The sequence below is a fragment of the Perognathus longimembris genome, chromosome 6 (genome assembly GCF_023159225.1).
Source record: "Perognathus longimembris pacificus isolate PPM17 chromosome 6, ASM2315922v1, whole genome shotgun sequence".
Classification (NCBI taxonomy): Eukaryota; Metazoa; Chordata; class Mammalia; order Rodentia; family Heteromyidae; genus Perognathus; species Perognathus longimembris.
Window position 1 is genome coordinate 13,563,239 of NC_063166.1, and position 14,714 is coordinate 13,577,952.

Sequence of the window (14,714 nt, forward strand, 5' to 3'; positions counted from 1 at the left end):
CCATTTAAAGACCCCCAAATATCTATTCTGTTTAGTATCTAAATGTTTACTATGTCTGATTCAGTGCAGGTACATAAATGTATATTTGTAAGCACTCCGTGCTGGGCCAGCCTGTTTCCCTTGCTCTTCCCAGTCCAATAAGTCACAGGGAAGCTAGAAAGGACCAAATCCTACGTGGTGGTCTATGTTAGGTGAGGAAGGGACCTGGTTTGGAGGAGGGAGGATCCTAAAGAGTGAAACCACTTCCTGTGTAGCTAGTTCCTGTGTTGACAAAAAGAGTTGAAGGGGAGGCAGGGATGGAGGGAACATATGCTGAAGTTGGAGGGCTAGTGAAGCTCTGGAAATGAGAAGGCTAGAGTAGGACCCACCTCTACTCCTGCAGCTGGGAGAGTATTTTTTCCCAGTCTGTTCCCCTGGGGCAGAGAGGTCAAACAAGCTGTTTGGGTGGGAAAAGAGAATGGAGGAAGTTGACAGAGATAGGCGGGGCTGGTGGGGGGGGGCTGACCAGGAACCCAGCTTCCTGCTCAGTACCCACGCATCCAACCCCCAGCTCACCCCCATCCCTTCCAGCCCCCACTCCCCTCAGGAACCCAAGGTTCCAACCTTCCTCCCAAATCCTAGCCATCCCTTCCCCCATCGGCTTCTCCCCACTAGGGGATGGAGGCAGAGAGACCCCAGGAAGAACCCCAGGAAGAAGAGGCTGCTGAACAGGTGAGCTGGGTGCTGGGGAGGGAGGTTGGCACTGAGAGAGAAAGGAAGTGTGTGGGGACTTGAGACAGGGACCTTGTGATGAGGGACATAGGGGACTTGGAAGGCTTGGGCACTGTAAAGCAGGAACAAAAACATTGAGGAAATAGGCCATTGCCCACCCCCCACCCCCGTTCCTGCTTGAATGGACATCTCTTTGTGACAGGGACCCCCGCAGGATGAGCAGAGGGGCTGGACCACTCTGAATTCTACCACTCGGCCTTGGCGATCTGCTCCTCCATCCCCTCCTCTCCGAGGGAGCCGCCTTACAGGTACTTCTTCTACCCAGGGAAGCCCTTACCCTGGTGCCCAATCTTGACCCCATTACCAGTGCCTGCTCCAGTGTGAACTCATGACTACCACACCTCCTCCAGCTGATCTAATCCCGATCACCTAATCTCCATCCCTCTCCATCCCCCCCCCCCCCCATCTGCCAACTTCTGTGGGTTTCAGAGCCCTCTCTTCCTCCTCTCCCCAGCCCTGGGCCCCCGCTCGGCCTCCCTGCTCTCTCTGCAGACCGAGCTTCTTCTGGACCTGGTGGCTGAGGCCCAGTCCCGCCGCTTCGAGGAGCAGAGGGCCAACTTCCACACTCCCCAGAGCCCCCCAAGCCTAGCTCCAGCCCCACCCCGGCCCCTTGAGGACAAAGAACAGCTCTATAGCACCATCCTCAGTCACCAGGTGAGACCCCCCAAAAAGGCAAATCCAGGCCTCTTGGTCTCTTATCTGTCCCCCACCAGCCCAGGCCACTTTACCAATGGTTTCCTCTCCCTCCCCTCCTCCAGTGCCAGCGGATGGAAGCCCAGCGATCAGAGCCCCCCCTACCCCCAGGGGGACAGGAACTCCTGGAGTTACTGCTGAGAGTTCAGGGTGGAGGTCGAATGGAGGAACAAAGATCCAGACCCCCCACACACACCTGCTGAGATTTGAGCCTGCAGCAGTCCCTTTTTCCCTCCTAGGGCTCAAAGGTGGGCTGCCCACTGCATGCCCTCAACCCTGCTTGGCAGGACTTGAGACTGAAGACCCAGCAGAAATTGCATTAATGACCCTCAGCACCTTCCCAGGAAGCTAGAGTGGGTGAAAGTGCTCAAACTCTAGGAATAGACCAAGCAGGACCATCATTGAACTCCTCCCTCAAGAGGCTGGAGCTTGAAGGTAGTGAGAGGACGCCAGTTTGGGAAGCTCTGGGAATGGCTGTGACTCTCCATCCCAGGCTGTCAGCTCCAGGGCAGGGTAGAGGGCTCAGGCTCCTGGGAAGCAAAGGCTACCTACCCTCCTTCGCAGCAAGAAGAAATAGTGGGCACCGAGAAGAGAGATTTAAGACATAGTCCCTGCCACCAGCACACGCCAACCAGCCCCAAGGCTGAGGGTCCTAGAGGTGTGTGGATCTTTGGCCCCGCTCACCATTCCTCCCCAATGCTGCTCTGAGAGAGATTATTTCGATGGTATGAATAAATGTATTTCCCCTCTGGACTGAAGACTGGTATCTAGGGGGGAGGGAGGGGAGGAGAGGGGAAGGGTAGAAAGGTGAAGCCAGAGGCCGCCTCTCTCCCTAGTCTGGCCGGAGGCCAGCTCCCCTCCCTAGCTGGTTAATTACTGGCTCATTAAGCAGCGACTGGAGACCTCCCTAATTATCTCCCCCAGCCCCCCTCTCCCGGTTTTAATTAAGTAGAACAGGGAGGGGAGTCATTAGGACAAGAAATATGAACCGCGCTGTCAGTGGACGCTGGCATTCCTGCAGCTGGGGGTCCCCATCAGGACGATCGAGGCCCCGGAACCCCGATGCGGGGGGTCCCCCCCCAGCCCTCCGGGGCTCCGCCAGGCCCCGTCCCGGGACGCCCAAGCCTAGCCCCCGGGCCCGCCCGGCTCCCCTCCTCCACCCGGCTCGGTTCCTCCGCGCGGAGAGTCTCCGCCCGCCCGCCCGCGGCTCCTCCCTGTTCCTCCTCTCTTCGGCCCGCCCCTTCCTCCCCGCTCCCCTCCCCCCGCCGCCCTCCCTCGCTCCCCCTCCCCCTCCTCCCTCCTCCCGCTCGCACACACACCCCCGCCTGGGCCTCCTCTCTCTCTCTCTCTCTCTCTCTCTCTCTCTCCCTCTCTCTCCGGCTCCATTTTCTCCGCCGCCGGGGGCCGGGGTCTCCTGTGGGGGGCCCAGCCGGTACCCCAGGTCTTCCTCCAGTGCCGGGGTGCACCCCGGGGGAGCCGGGAGGGGAGGGGAGGGGACGGGCGGGGGCTGGGGCGGAGGGAGCCGCGGCCCCGGCGAGTTTGGGAGGGGGGGGGACGTAACCGGGCGGGGGGAGGGGCGGAGCAGGGAGGGGGCCTCAGGGCCCCCCCCCAGCGATGGACGAGCGGCTGCTGGGGCCGCCCCCTCCAGGCGGGGGCCGGGGGGGCCTGGGACTGGTGGGTGGGGAGCCCGGGGGTCCTGGCGAGCCTCCCGGTGGCGGAGACCCCGGAGGGGGTAACGGGGGGGTCCCGGGAGGCCGAGGGAAGCAAGACATCGGGGACATACTGCAGCAGATAATGACCATCACCGACCAGAGCCTGGACGAGGCCCAGGCCAAGTGAGTGCCCCCATCCCGGGACCCCACACAGACCCCCCCCCCATTCACAAGCTCTGCGTCTTCTGGCAGTACCCCCCCCCTCCCCTCCAAGTTCCTACAGCTCTGCTCTCTTGTTAGCTTGGGCAGCCTCCCCCTCAGAGGTCCCTCTCAAAGCTCCCCCCACCCCAAACCTCCACCGAGGCCGCCCCAGGTGGTCCCCCTCCCCTCCTAACCTCTCGCTGACCCCGACACTGCCGGCACCGGCCCCATCTTCAGAGCCCCCTTCTGGCTCCTAGACTTAGAAACTGTTCTTGGGCAATTGTGTCTGTCCCACGCTCTCCACCCAGCCCACCCCATTCTCTCCAGAGCCGGGACCTCGGTGCTCCACCTCGGAGGTCCTAGCACTCCTCCCCGCCCTGGCCCTGGCCTCCACGGAGCCTCCTTCCCCCTTGCCCGGACTGAGCTCCCCACTTAGTCCAGCACCCCTACCCCTCTGCCACCTCAAACTGACTCTTGCCCACCTCAGCCTTCATCTCAATTTTTCCTAAACCTACTTAGTCACTCTCACTTCTTGTCACCCCCAGATCCTTCCTCCCTCCTGGACCCCATAGCTTCCAGAGCCCCCAGCCCACCCATGGTGCCTTTAGCCTGCTGCTTGCCTCTTGCTTCTGTCTTCCTGAAGCCAGGAGCTGAATCACACCCTAGCTCCATCCCAAACCTGCTTTCTCGCTCCAGGGATGCCTCCCCTTCTGTTCCCAGGCTCCCCTCATAGGTGTTCCTAGGCCTCTGGTTCCCCCTCACACCCCCCCCCCCCCATGCTATTTCTCTCCTGAACTTTTTTTTTTTCTCTTTTCCCCACTCCCATTCCTCCCAAGGAAACACGCCCTAAACTGCCATCGAATGAAGCCTGCTCTCTTTAGTGTCCTGTGTGAAATCAAGGAGAAAACGGGTATGTGTTGTCTCTTTTCAGTTCTTCAACTCTAGGGATACTACTCTGTTCACTGTAGGGCTTAAGAGTTTGACAGTGTGCGGCATGGAGGGAATGAGGACCCAAGATAGCTAAAAGGGACAAGGGGAGTCAAAGATTGGAAACTTGGGTCTCTCAAAGGCACCGGGAAGACTGAGCTCTGGGTGAGGGGTCCTGGGGTATGGGGGGAGGGGCTTCTAAGTCCACTTGCCTCCGTGCTAGGCCTGAGCATTCGAAGCTCCCAAGAGGAGGAGCCGGTGGACCCACAGCTGATGCGCTTGGACAACATGCTTCTGGCAGAGGGTGTGGCTGGGCCTGAAAAGGGTGGGGGCTCCGCGGCTGCAGCTGCAGCGGCTGCAGCCTCTGGGGGCGGCGTGTCCCCTGACAACTCCATCGAACACTCGGACTATCGCAGCAAGCTGGCACAGATCCGCCACATCTACCACTCAGAGCTGGAGAAGTACGAGCAGGTGAGGAGAGGAGACCAACGTGGGTGGAGGAAGAGGCTCTTCAGAGGAAATCTCAAGGCCGGAGAGAGCCTCTTCGCCAGCCCACCCGCCCGCTCCCCACCCCCCCCAATACAGGCATGTAACGAGTTCACCACCCATGTCATGAACCTGCTGCGGGAGCAGAGCCGCACGCGGCCTGTGGCCCCCAAAGAGATGGAGCGAATGGTGAGCATCATCCATCGAAAGTTCAGCGCCATCCAGATGCAGCTAAAGCAGAGCACCTGCGAGGCCGTCATGATCCTGCGGTCCCGCTTCCTGGATGCCAGGTGAGGGCCCAGGGATCCAGGTTAGAGCAGTCTTCTTATTCCTCTCCAAGACCCTAGTGACAAGGGTGTCCCCTGGAATTACCCAACATGGCAGCCCTGCTAGGACATCACCATTCTCTCCCCGCCACCCTCTCCCTCTGCAGGCGAAAACGCCGTAACTTTAGCAAACAGGCCACCGAGGTCCTCAACGAGTATTTCTACTCCCACCTGAGTAACCCGTATCCTAGTGAGGAGGCAAAGGAGGAACTTGCCAAGAAGTGTGGCATTACCGTCTCTCAGGTATTCTGAGGGTTTGGGAAGAAGGAGTTTGGGGACAGGAAGCTCTCAGATGCTATTCAGTGAGGGGCTTTAGGAAGAAAATTGCCTGCCTGATCCTCTCTACCCAACACCTTGTAGGTTTCCAATTGGTTTGGCAACAAGCGGATCCGGTATAAGAAAAATATTGGAAAGTTCCAAGAGGAAGCAAATATCTATGCTGTCAAGACAGCCGTGTCAGTCGCCCAGGGGGGCCACAGCCGCACCAGCTCCCCGACACCCCCTTCTTCTGCAGGTAGAGCTCACTGCCACCCTGCCTAGCTGTTCTGCACACTTCCTGTTTTTGTTCCCATTTCCTGTCTAGGCAGGATCATAGCAGGGAGAGGACTTTTGGGGGTTAGAAGGTCCAAGCTAAGATAGATAATCGTGTCAGGGTCAGAAGTCACTCTAGTAAAATGTCTTTTGCCTTTCTCCCAGTGGGTACCTAGAAGTTCTAGAACGGCTTGCTCTTTTGGGGTGTGGGTATGTCTTTGGTTGAGTTGTGTTGGTTTGGTTTTATGAGGCAAGGTCTCACTGTGTAGTCTAGGCCTGAGAACTCACTATGCAGTCTAGGCTGGTTTTGAACTCTGATCTTTCTATCTCAGCCTCCCAGTACTGGGATTACAGGCAGTAACCACCATGCCCACCCAGCTGGGAAGGTTTTGTTGGTAATTTGTGTGTAATTCACATCCATCCCTGTAGAACTAGTTCACAGGGTTTTATACATCTCCCATCTGTCATCTCGGGCTCCCTGGTACTCTCCCCTAATTCTTTCTCTGTTTCTCCAAGGCTCTGGCGGCTCTTTCAACCTCTCAGGATCCGGAGACATGTTTCTGGGGATGCCCGGGCTCAATGGAGATTCCTATTCTGCTTCCCAGGTTAGGTGCCCCATGACCTCTGGAGTAGGTCTTTCTTGGACTCCATTTCCCCTCCTCCCCCCCTTCCCCTTAGGATATAAGACTCCTTCTTTTGAGGCTTCTCCTCACCGTCACACCTTCCTCTGTGGCCCGCAGGTGGAATCACTCCGACACTCAATGGGGCCAGGAGGCTACGGGGATAACCTCGGGGCGGGCCAGATGTACAGTCCTCGAGAAATGAGGGTGAGTGGCCCCTGAAGCCTTGTGGTCTCCAGCTGTCATCAGGATAAGTCAGCTCTTTCCCTAATGCTATTTGCCCCGACAGGCTTTCCCTGAGCCTCACTCCTACCGTCTCTCTCCCTTTTTCTAGGCAAATGGCAGCTGGCAGGAAGCTGTGACCCCATCGTCAGTGACATCCCCAACAGAGGGACCAGGGAGTGTTCACTCCGACACCTCCAACTGATCTCACCCCTCAGGGTCACAGGGGTGGGGGCTCCCAGAAGGCGACTCTTGAAGAGGACCCAGGCATCCAGAGGACAAACCCCAAACAGGAGAAGCACAAAACAGGGGCGAATGGGTCGTCCCTTCTCCAACCATAGACTCTCAGTGCTGGGGGTGCTGGCTAACATGGCAGGGAGAACGGGGTCCTGGATAAGGGGGGAAGGAGTAGAGTCTGTCTCCCCCCCTTCTTTTTTCCCCTTTTTTTGATTTTTTTAAAAAATTTCCTTTACTCTCTTACACAGAAAAAAAAACGCACACACCTATTTCTCAGACCCATCTTTTCCCACCCATTTTTTTTCTCATGCGTGCACACACATGTATACACACACACATGCAAATACAACTATTGTTTGTCTCTCTGGGCTCCCCCACTTTCCCTTCCCCGCCCCACTTACATGCTGTGGAATCTGGAGATGTTAGCCCTACCCAACCCAGAGATGCCAAAAATGGGGACTGGACTTCGGGACAGAGAACACGGGCCACGCCCCCTGTGTATCCCCCACCCCCTGGCCCCTCCAGACGGCTTTATTACCTCATTCGCAGCTCATCTTAAACCAATAGAATCGCTCGGTGGACAAGAGTGTCTGACTCAGATATCTACCTCGGAGGGAGTTTCTGCTACTTTAGGAAATTGTTGATTGGGATTTGGGTTGAACTTTTTTTTTTTTTTTAAGAAAGAAAAAAACCCTGGGATCCATCTGTTTTTGTTTTTTTTTTTTTAATTTAGTTTGGGGAAGTAGGGTTTGGTGGGGGGGGCGGGTTGTTTGTTTTTATAAATATATAAACATACTGAATTATTTTTTTATTTCTTGCTTTCCCATAGTAGAGGTGATAGCCAAAGGGGTTCTGGTAAGAGAAAAGGGATTAAACCTGGCTCTGGGCCTGCCCATCAGGAAGTGAATTTTGCAGGACACCAAGCCGTCCACTCCTGAAGTCACTAAGATGTTCTTTGCTTGTATAGACAAGTTTCTGCTGCATTGGTGTGGAGGGCTTTTACCTGCTGGCCTCCTGCACCCCCGTTCTTCCCACAACCTTTAGGCAAAGCTGGATTCAGTACTTTTGAGGAAACTAAAGATCCCACCTTCCTTGTATGATGCATCCTTTTTTTTTTTTTTTTTTTAACTATTTACAGATTGGAAGAGAATGGGGAGTGGGTTCTTGCCAAATGTGCTAAGTATGGGTCAGGTGCTTATATATGTATCTCCCTCAGTTTCCCCCAGGGGGGCGGAATCTTTTTATCCTCAGCCAAAATCAAGGGAGTGGGAAGAAGAAGGAAGTCACGGAACGTGTGGAAAGTAAAAACACTCTCCCATCCTCAGCCCTGAACCCTTCTTTCTGATCCCTTCAAAGATCCTCAGGATTTAAAAGGACTGTGAAAATGGGGACCCCCATCCCCATCAAAGGTCCAAGTAGGATTGGGGGAACAGATGGGGAGTGTGATTGGGGGGGGGGGGGAGTGGGAGGCACGGGCCACGGGCAGTTCTCTCCTCACTTGTAAACTTGTAGTTTCACAGAAAAGAAAATGCAGTTTTAAATAAAGAAATTTCTTTTTTCCTGGGTTTAGTTTATTTTTTCCTCCCCAAGAAATGCAACACCCTTTAAAAAAAAAAATCGTCTTTCAAAAAGCCCCACACAGGTTTCTTCTGCCTTGTCCTCCCAGCTTTGCCATTGATTATCAAGGCCCTGTGCCCGCCCCTGCTCCCGCCATATCCTCTCAGCATCCTTTTCCAACCATAGTGGGGTTCCAGGCGGCCCTCGGTGGGAGGGATGGAACATGGTGGGAGGCTTGGAATGAGACCCTAGAAAGTGTACTCCCTGTGCCCAGAGACTGGTAGCACCCAAGGGTGGGGTGAGATTGCTTCTAGCACCTGAAGGACTCTTGTTCCGGAGGCATGAATTCTTAGCATTCCCTGTGACTGACGGGCAGGCCCCATGTAGGGAAGTAGCCACCGTGGGGAAAGTGGCAGACAGAGCCAGGAGCCTGGGAAGGAAACAGGATGGCAGCAGGGACGTCGGCTGGAGCCTGGGTGCTGGTCCTCGGTCTGTGGGGTGAGCTACTCCCCAGCTCCATTGATCCTCTGCAGAAAATACTGTCTTCCCGCCCCCCATCTAGAATTTCTTAGACCTGGGCCTTGCTTTTCAAGCTACCTTACCTATCCTGCTCTGATTCCTTTCGTCTTCATCTCCCCTTCTATTCCTCAACCACTCTATTCTCTCCCAGGGTCAGTAGTAGGCGGTCAAAACATCACAGCTCGGATCGGGGAGCCACTGGTACTGAACTGTAGGGGGGCCCCCAAGAAACCACCCCAGCAGCTGGAATGGAAGCTGGTAAGGGCTCCAGGAGCAGCTTCTCAAATTCAAGCGGACCCATGAGGGTCCCCACGGCCATCCTGCCTGAGCCGTGCTTTCCCAGAAGGCTTGGACATCGGAGGCTTTTCTTCTTCATGTCTCTAGAACACAGGCCGGACAGAAGCTTGGAAGGTCCTCTCTCCCCAGGGAGGCCCCTGGGACAGCGTGGCTCGAGTCCTCCCCAATGGCTCTCTCCTCCTTCCTGCGGTTGGGATCCAGGATGAGGGGACTTTCAGGTGCAGAGCAATGAGCAGGCGTGGGAAGGAGGCCAAGACCAACTACCGGGTCCGAGTCTACGGTAAGGGTTCCAGAGCCTTAGCCAAGCCCCAACTCTCCTCACTCAACCCCACCCCAAGTCCTTGATCCCTAGGGCCTGGAGTGGGAGGGAGGCCCTCTGACTTGTCTTTCTTCTCACACTTGCTGTGTGAGGATCTCCAAAGCTCAGGCCTCTAACTGAACTTTTCCCTCCTTCAGAGATTCCTAGGAAGCCAGAAATTGTAGATCCTGCCTCTGAACTCACAGTTGGTGTCCCTAATAAGGTAGTGAACAATGTGTGTGTTGGGGGGGGGGGAGCGGTCATAAGGGATCTTGTGAATGCGACTGTGTACCTGTATGGTACCATGTACTTTTGTGTTTTTTTTGTCAGTCCTTGGACTCAGGGCCTGAGCACTTGTCCCTGGCTTGTTTTTGCTCAAGGCTAACACTCTACCACTTGAGCCACAGCATCACGTCTGGCTTTTTCTATACATGTGGCGCTGAGGAATTGAACCCAGGGCTTCATGTATAAAAGGCGAGCACTTTACCACTAGGCCATATTCTCAGCCTCCACACTTTGCACTTTTAAAGGATGAGCTCACCACTCTTTCCCTAGGTGGGGACCTGTGTGTCTGAAGGAAGCTACCCTGCGGGGACTCTTAGCTGGCACTTGGATGGGAAGCCCCTGATTCCTGATGGGAAAGGTGAGTCCCAAGAAACTCTCCCTCTCTCCCCAACCCCTCCCAGTTGCTGCTTCCTGATCTTGTTCCCATAACCACCTGGATGTCTTGTCTTTCTCCTACCACAGGAGTCTTGGTGAAAGAAGAGACCAGAAGACACCCTGAGTCAGGGCTCTTTACACTCCAGTCAGAGCTGACAGTGACCCTGGCCCAGGGAGATGCTGTTGACCCCACCTTCTTCTGCAGCTTCAGCCTGGTCTTCCTCAGCATCTTGCTTTGAACACGGCTCCCATCCAGCCCATTGTGAGGAGCGGGAGAATACCAAGTTCAGGTGAACACACCCAGGAAATGTGCCCTTTGGGAAAGCAAGGCTGAAGCCCACAGCCACCAGGGCCATTGCTAGGTCTATTGATCAACTCCCTGTCCCTTCCCACTCCCAGAGTCAGTCCCACTGGAGGTCCAACTGTTGATCGAGCCAGAAGGTGGAGTAGTATCTCAAGGTGGGACTGTGACCCTCACCTGTGAAGCCCCTATACAGCCCTCTTCTCAGATCCACTGGATAAAGGATGTGAGTGCCATGCATGGTCTGGGAAGTGGGAGAGAACTATAACTCCCCTCTGAAAATGGAGGAAAGGTGAAAACAAGGAGCTAAGCTAGAAGACAGGGGGTACCTGAGTGTGTGGGACATGAGAACAGGAGCTTGATAATCATGTCCTGTTCCCCTTTCCTCACCAGGGAATACCCCTGCCCCTGCCCCCAAGCCCTGTGCTACTGATCCCTGAGGTAGGGCCTCAGGATGAAGGGACCTACAGCTGTGTGGCCACCCATCCCAGCCAAGGAACTAAAGAAAGCCCTGCTGTCAGTGTCATCATAGGTGAGACCTCTTCCTAAATCCAAGGACCTTGGAACTAGACCGAGAAACACAGCAGACTCCAACTCCCTACCCCATTTTATTTATTTATTTATTTAGCCAGTTCTGGGGCTTAGACTCAGGGCCTGAGCACTGTCCCTGACTTCTTTTTGCTCAAGGCTAGCACTCTGCCACTTGAGCCACAGCACCACTTCTGGCCTTTTCTATATATGTGGTGCTGAGGAATTGAACCCAGGGCTTCATGTATATGAGGCAAGTGCTCTTGCCACTAGGCCATATTCCCAGCACCCTTACCCCATTCCCCAAGAGCCCTCCCTCCCCTTCCCAGTCAGAGCCTCCTTTGACCCATCCAAACCCTTCCAAAAGACCAGCCCCATCTCTCCTTGCTGAGTTGAAGGGAGATTCCATTGGGGCTCCTCTCCCAAACTGAAGTCTTCCTTTCTGATTTGCTTGGACTTTGTCTTCCAGAAACAGGAGAGGAGGGGCGAGCTGCAGGTGAGGGGACTGGATTAAAGTCAGAGGAACAGATAGCCCGCCGTGTGACCGTGGGTATGGTCAACAGGAAAGGCTTGGTGAGTGGTGGGACTGTTTCCTCAATTCTCTGCATCTCCCTACAGGCTCTGTGGGCGGGTCAGGGCTGGGAGCTCTAGCCCTGGCCCTGGGGATCCTGGGAGGCCTGGGACTAGTCGCTCTGCTCATTGGGGCCATCCTGTGGCGAAAACGGCAGCATCGAGGAGAGGAGAGGTGAGTGAAACAAGATTACTGACAAGGGGCAAATAAAGGGGGTGGAGGATGGAATGATGGAACGCGAGGAATTGTATGCTATGTGCAGAATTTTCCCTAATTTTCCTCCTCAGAAAGGCCTCAGAAAACCAAGAGGAGGAAGAAGAACGTGCAGAACTGAATCAGTCAGTGGAGCCGGAGGCAGCAGAGGGTGGCACAGGAGGGCCTTGAGGGGCTCCCAGGCAGACCCCCATCCACTAGCTCCTTTGTACTGGACTGGTCCCCAACCATCTCTCCCCTGTAAAATGTCCTCCCCACCTTGCCACACTTTCTTCCACAACTAGAGCTCCCCACAAAATTGTGCTGAGTAAACACTTAACACATGGTGCCATGCATGTTTGTATGTTTGTGTAAGAGGGAAAGAGACATCAGCTCTTCACTAAGATCCCTGAAGAACAGGGGCTACCCCCATGCTTCCCACACCATACCAAACATCAACTCAAATGGGGGGAGAAGAGGCACCTGTTCTGGAAAGAGGGCAGGAAGAACTGGGCAAAGAGTTCCCATCAATACATTGCATCTTTTTTATTGAATTTATCATAAAGGAGGTAGTGGGGGGAGGGGAGCAATTAAGAGTTGGAATTCACATTAAACACTGGGAAGAGAAAAATTAAATTAAATCAACACGAGGAGGCATGGAAGAGAGTCAGAGGGAGCCTTGCCCACCACATTTCAACATCAATTCATGAAATCTGGAGGGAAATAAAAGATTAGGGGAGAGGAGAAATGAATGTTGCCTACAGTCTGTCTTCCTCTCCCAGGACTTTGAGTTTCCATAGAAGAATTCAGAGAATTCCAGCAAGAATTCAGAGCAGCTCAGAACAGCTGGCTTTCCCTTCCTATGCACAAATGTGACTCTTCTCCATGGCCAGGGTTGGCCTTAGCCAGCAGAAATGGGGGAGGGGAGGCATCCACAAGAAGGAGGGGTATCCAGAAATAAGGAGGGGTCAGTAGGGACCCCCAATACTGATTCTCCTCTGGCTGGAGGTGGGCAGGATGGAGACACAGCTCAAATGCTGAGCAGCCAGAAAAAGAAGAAGATGGCAAGAAACAGGAAGAGGGAATCCTGCCAACTGGAGACTGGGTGACCCTGTCCCAAATCCACACCTGTAGGAGAAAGGGGGGGGGGGAATGTTGGAATCATCACACTGGTAGACCAACCAGGCAAGGGGCTGGGGGATGAGAGGACTCCTTGATAGGAGCTAGGGAAAGATTCTTACCTGCGCCCCTGCGAAAAGGCTCATGGGTATTGAAGACGGTGGTAAAAAAGCCAAAGGGAAAAGCACCAACACCAAATGAGAAGTGAAAGCCCCCAGTATCACCAAATGGCTGAAATCCCTAGAAAGGCAGAGGAGGTCAGGAGAGCCGACACATCGCTGGCATGGAAAGTACACAACTGGGCAAAAAAACAGATGCACAAACAAAAACCTCTCACCCCTCTGCTCTCAGGAGCTGGTCTCTGGCCCTGAGGACGGGGTGGAGTATTCAATCTGAAAGAGAAGAGGCTGTCAACAGGGCATCTTCTCTCCCACCCACCCCACCCCCCCAGCCAAAGCCTTCAAGCTTCCCTACACACCAATTCTGGTCTCTCACCTAGGATCCTGGGGCTTCTGGCTCCCTCGCCCATAAAGAGGGACAACATTATCTCTGCTGATGCCAGCTTTGCAAACTGGGCATTCTTGCCGGTCTGGTCGTGTCTCCAGCCACTGAGCGGGAATAAATAAATGAAGTGATTTCAAGCACAGGGAGAGTCTTTTAGTTCCTCAGACCTCCCCTATTTTCCTCTTCATCTCTTGAATACCCACCTGATGAAGACAGGGCCAACTAGATGGAGGAAGGTAAGAAAAAAGTGACAAGAGTTACTGACTCCAAACTTAACAGAATCCCACCTCATTCCTCTTCTTAGGTATTACCTACTATCTTTCACAGTTTTTGCAACCTCTACCACACCAACTAACTTGGCCTTCCTAGTTTTCTCATCTTCCAATATCCAGAGTTCCTTTCATTCTCAACACTCTCAACCTTCTCTCCCCTAACTACTCTCTCTCTCTCCCCACTCCCTTCCCTTCTCTGACTTTCCAATTCTCTTCAACACACTCCATTCCAGCTCTCCTTTTTCAACTCCAACCTATTCTGTTCCCATCCTGCCAGATCAAACCCTCTTCACAAACATTCTCCCACCGCTCTTTTCCCTCATTAAAGCTTCTATTTCCACGACTCAATCATGCCCCTCCACATTGCCCTTGTAGCCAGTTTGTCCCTCCTCCCACATCTCACTTAAACGTGGGCTCACACAGTCCCTGGGTCAATCACTCAAGTGCTATGCGTCTCCCCAAACCTTCGAACTTCCCTGGGGGTAAGGTGGCTCCGGTCTCACTTGCACTAGGTGGGGCACAGATGGAGCAGTGGCCCCAGGTCCCACCCATTATAACACATCCCACACGCACCAGCTCCCAATTCCTAGGACCCTCCTCCTTTCCAGACACGTCTGTTGTGGATGCGATCCTCCCACCCACTGATATCAGCCAGGCCGGAAGGTCTCCGCAGGCTTCGCCTACAGGGATGTGCCCTCCGATTCTCTGTATGGGTGTACGGCCCCTCCCTCTCGGCCTCCCCACTATAGATAGAGATGAACCCCGCCGCCTTCTGCTCCAGTCCCAGACTCTCACCAATACAGGTGGCCACACACACTGACCACAGCCTCCCGAGCCGTCTCCAAACATATATTACATTCGAAGGTCGCGCCTGCCCCGCCCCGCTCGCGGTTTGGCCCTTCAGGGCCCCCGTCCTCCTCTTCTGCAGCTGCCATGGCCGGTTCGGTTTCGCCCCCACGTATTCCCTCAGCCCCCCAAACACACACACACACACATACACGCACACGCCCCAACAAATGAGAAACCGCCTCCTGCCCACAATCGTTGGGCAGGCTTCAGGGTTTTCTAATCGCGATTGGCCTCAGTGCCTGCCCATCAAAGCGATTCAAGAGAAAGGATTGGTCCAAAGGATGGGGGCGGAAAAAGGTTTGCGCGGTCCTGACCTCGCATAATGATTATTGGCTGATGGCAGCCCACCGTACTTAGGCACTGTCAAGAGATTGGTAACAC

General features: G+C 54.6%; 4 protein-coding genes across 4 annotated transcripts; 3 read left to right on the plus strand and 1 right to left on the minus strand.

Annotated features, from left to right (window-relative positions):
- The first annotated feature begins 178 nt into the window (after nt 1–178).
- Nucleotides 179–1,935, plus strand: Gpsm3 (G protein signaling modulator 3). Its single transcript, XM_048348032.1, has 4 exons — nt 179–711; nt 914–1,019; nt 1,226–1,425; nt 1,530–1,935. Exons 1-4 carry the CDS (start codon nt 658–660, stop codon nt 1,665–1,667), a joined length of 498 nt encoding a protein of 165 aa, XP_048203989.1. The 5' UTR covers nt 179–657; the 3' UTR covers nt 1,668–1,935.
- Nucleotides 1,936–3,019: 1,084 nt separating this feature from the next.
- Pbx2 (PBX homeobox 2) lies at nt 3,020–7,349 on the plus strand. Its single transcript, XM_048348021.1, has 9 exons — nt 3,020–3,299; nt 4,154–4,227; nt 4,468–4,715; nt 4,830–5,020; nt 5,164–5,299; nt 5,417–5,570; nt 6,104–6,192; nt 6,328–6,414; nt 6,542–7,349. The coding sequence occupies exons 1-9, from the start codon at nt 3,079–3,081 to the stop codon at nt 6,632–6,634; spliced, it is 1,293 nt and encodes a 430-aa protein (XP_048203978.1). The 5' UTR covers nt 3,020–3,078; the 3' UTR covers nt 6,635–7,349.
- An 890-nt stretch (nt 7,350–8,239) lies between these two features.
- Ager (advanced glycosylation end-product specific receptor) lies at nt 8,240–11,937 on the plus strand. Its single transcript, XM_048348022.1, is given in 12 exon segments — nt 8,240–8,721; nt 8,894–9,000; nt 9,127–9,319; nt 9,496–9,560; nt 9,893–9,980; nt 10,085–10,204; nt 10,207–10,287; nt 10,397–10,524; nt 10,692–10,830; nt 11,296–11,322; nt 11,445–11,571; nt 11,685–11,937. Coding segments are annotated over 12 exon segments (1,224 nt in total). The 5' UTR covers nt 8,240–8,669; the 3' UTR covers nt 11,782–11,937.
- Nucleotides 11,938–12,108: 171 nt separating this feature from the next.
- Rnf5 (ring finger protein 5) lies at nt 12,109–14,503 on the minus strand. Its single transcript, XM_048348031.1, has 6 exons — nt 14,280–14,503; nt 13,416–13,434; nt 13,204–13,316; nt 13,046–13,100; nt 12,831–12,948; nt 12,109–12,717 (listed from the first exon to the last, which is right to left on the minus strand). The coding sequence occupies exons 1-6, from the start codon at nt 14,417–14,419 to the stop codon at nt 12,620–12,622; spliced, it is 543 nt and encodes a 180-aa protein (XP_048203988.1). The 5' UTR covers nt 14,420–14,503; the 3' UTR covers nt 12,109–12,619.
- Nucleotides 14,504–14,714: the final 211 nt, after the last annotated feature.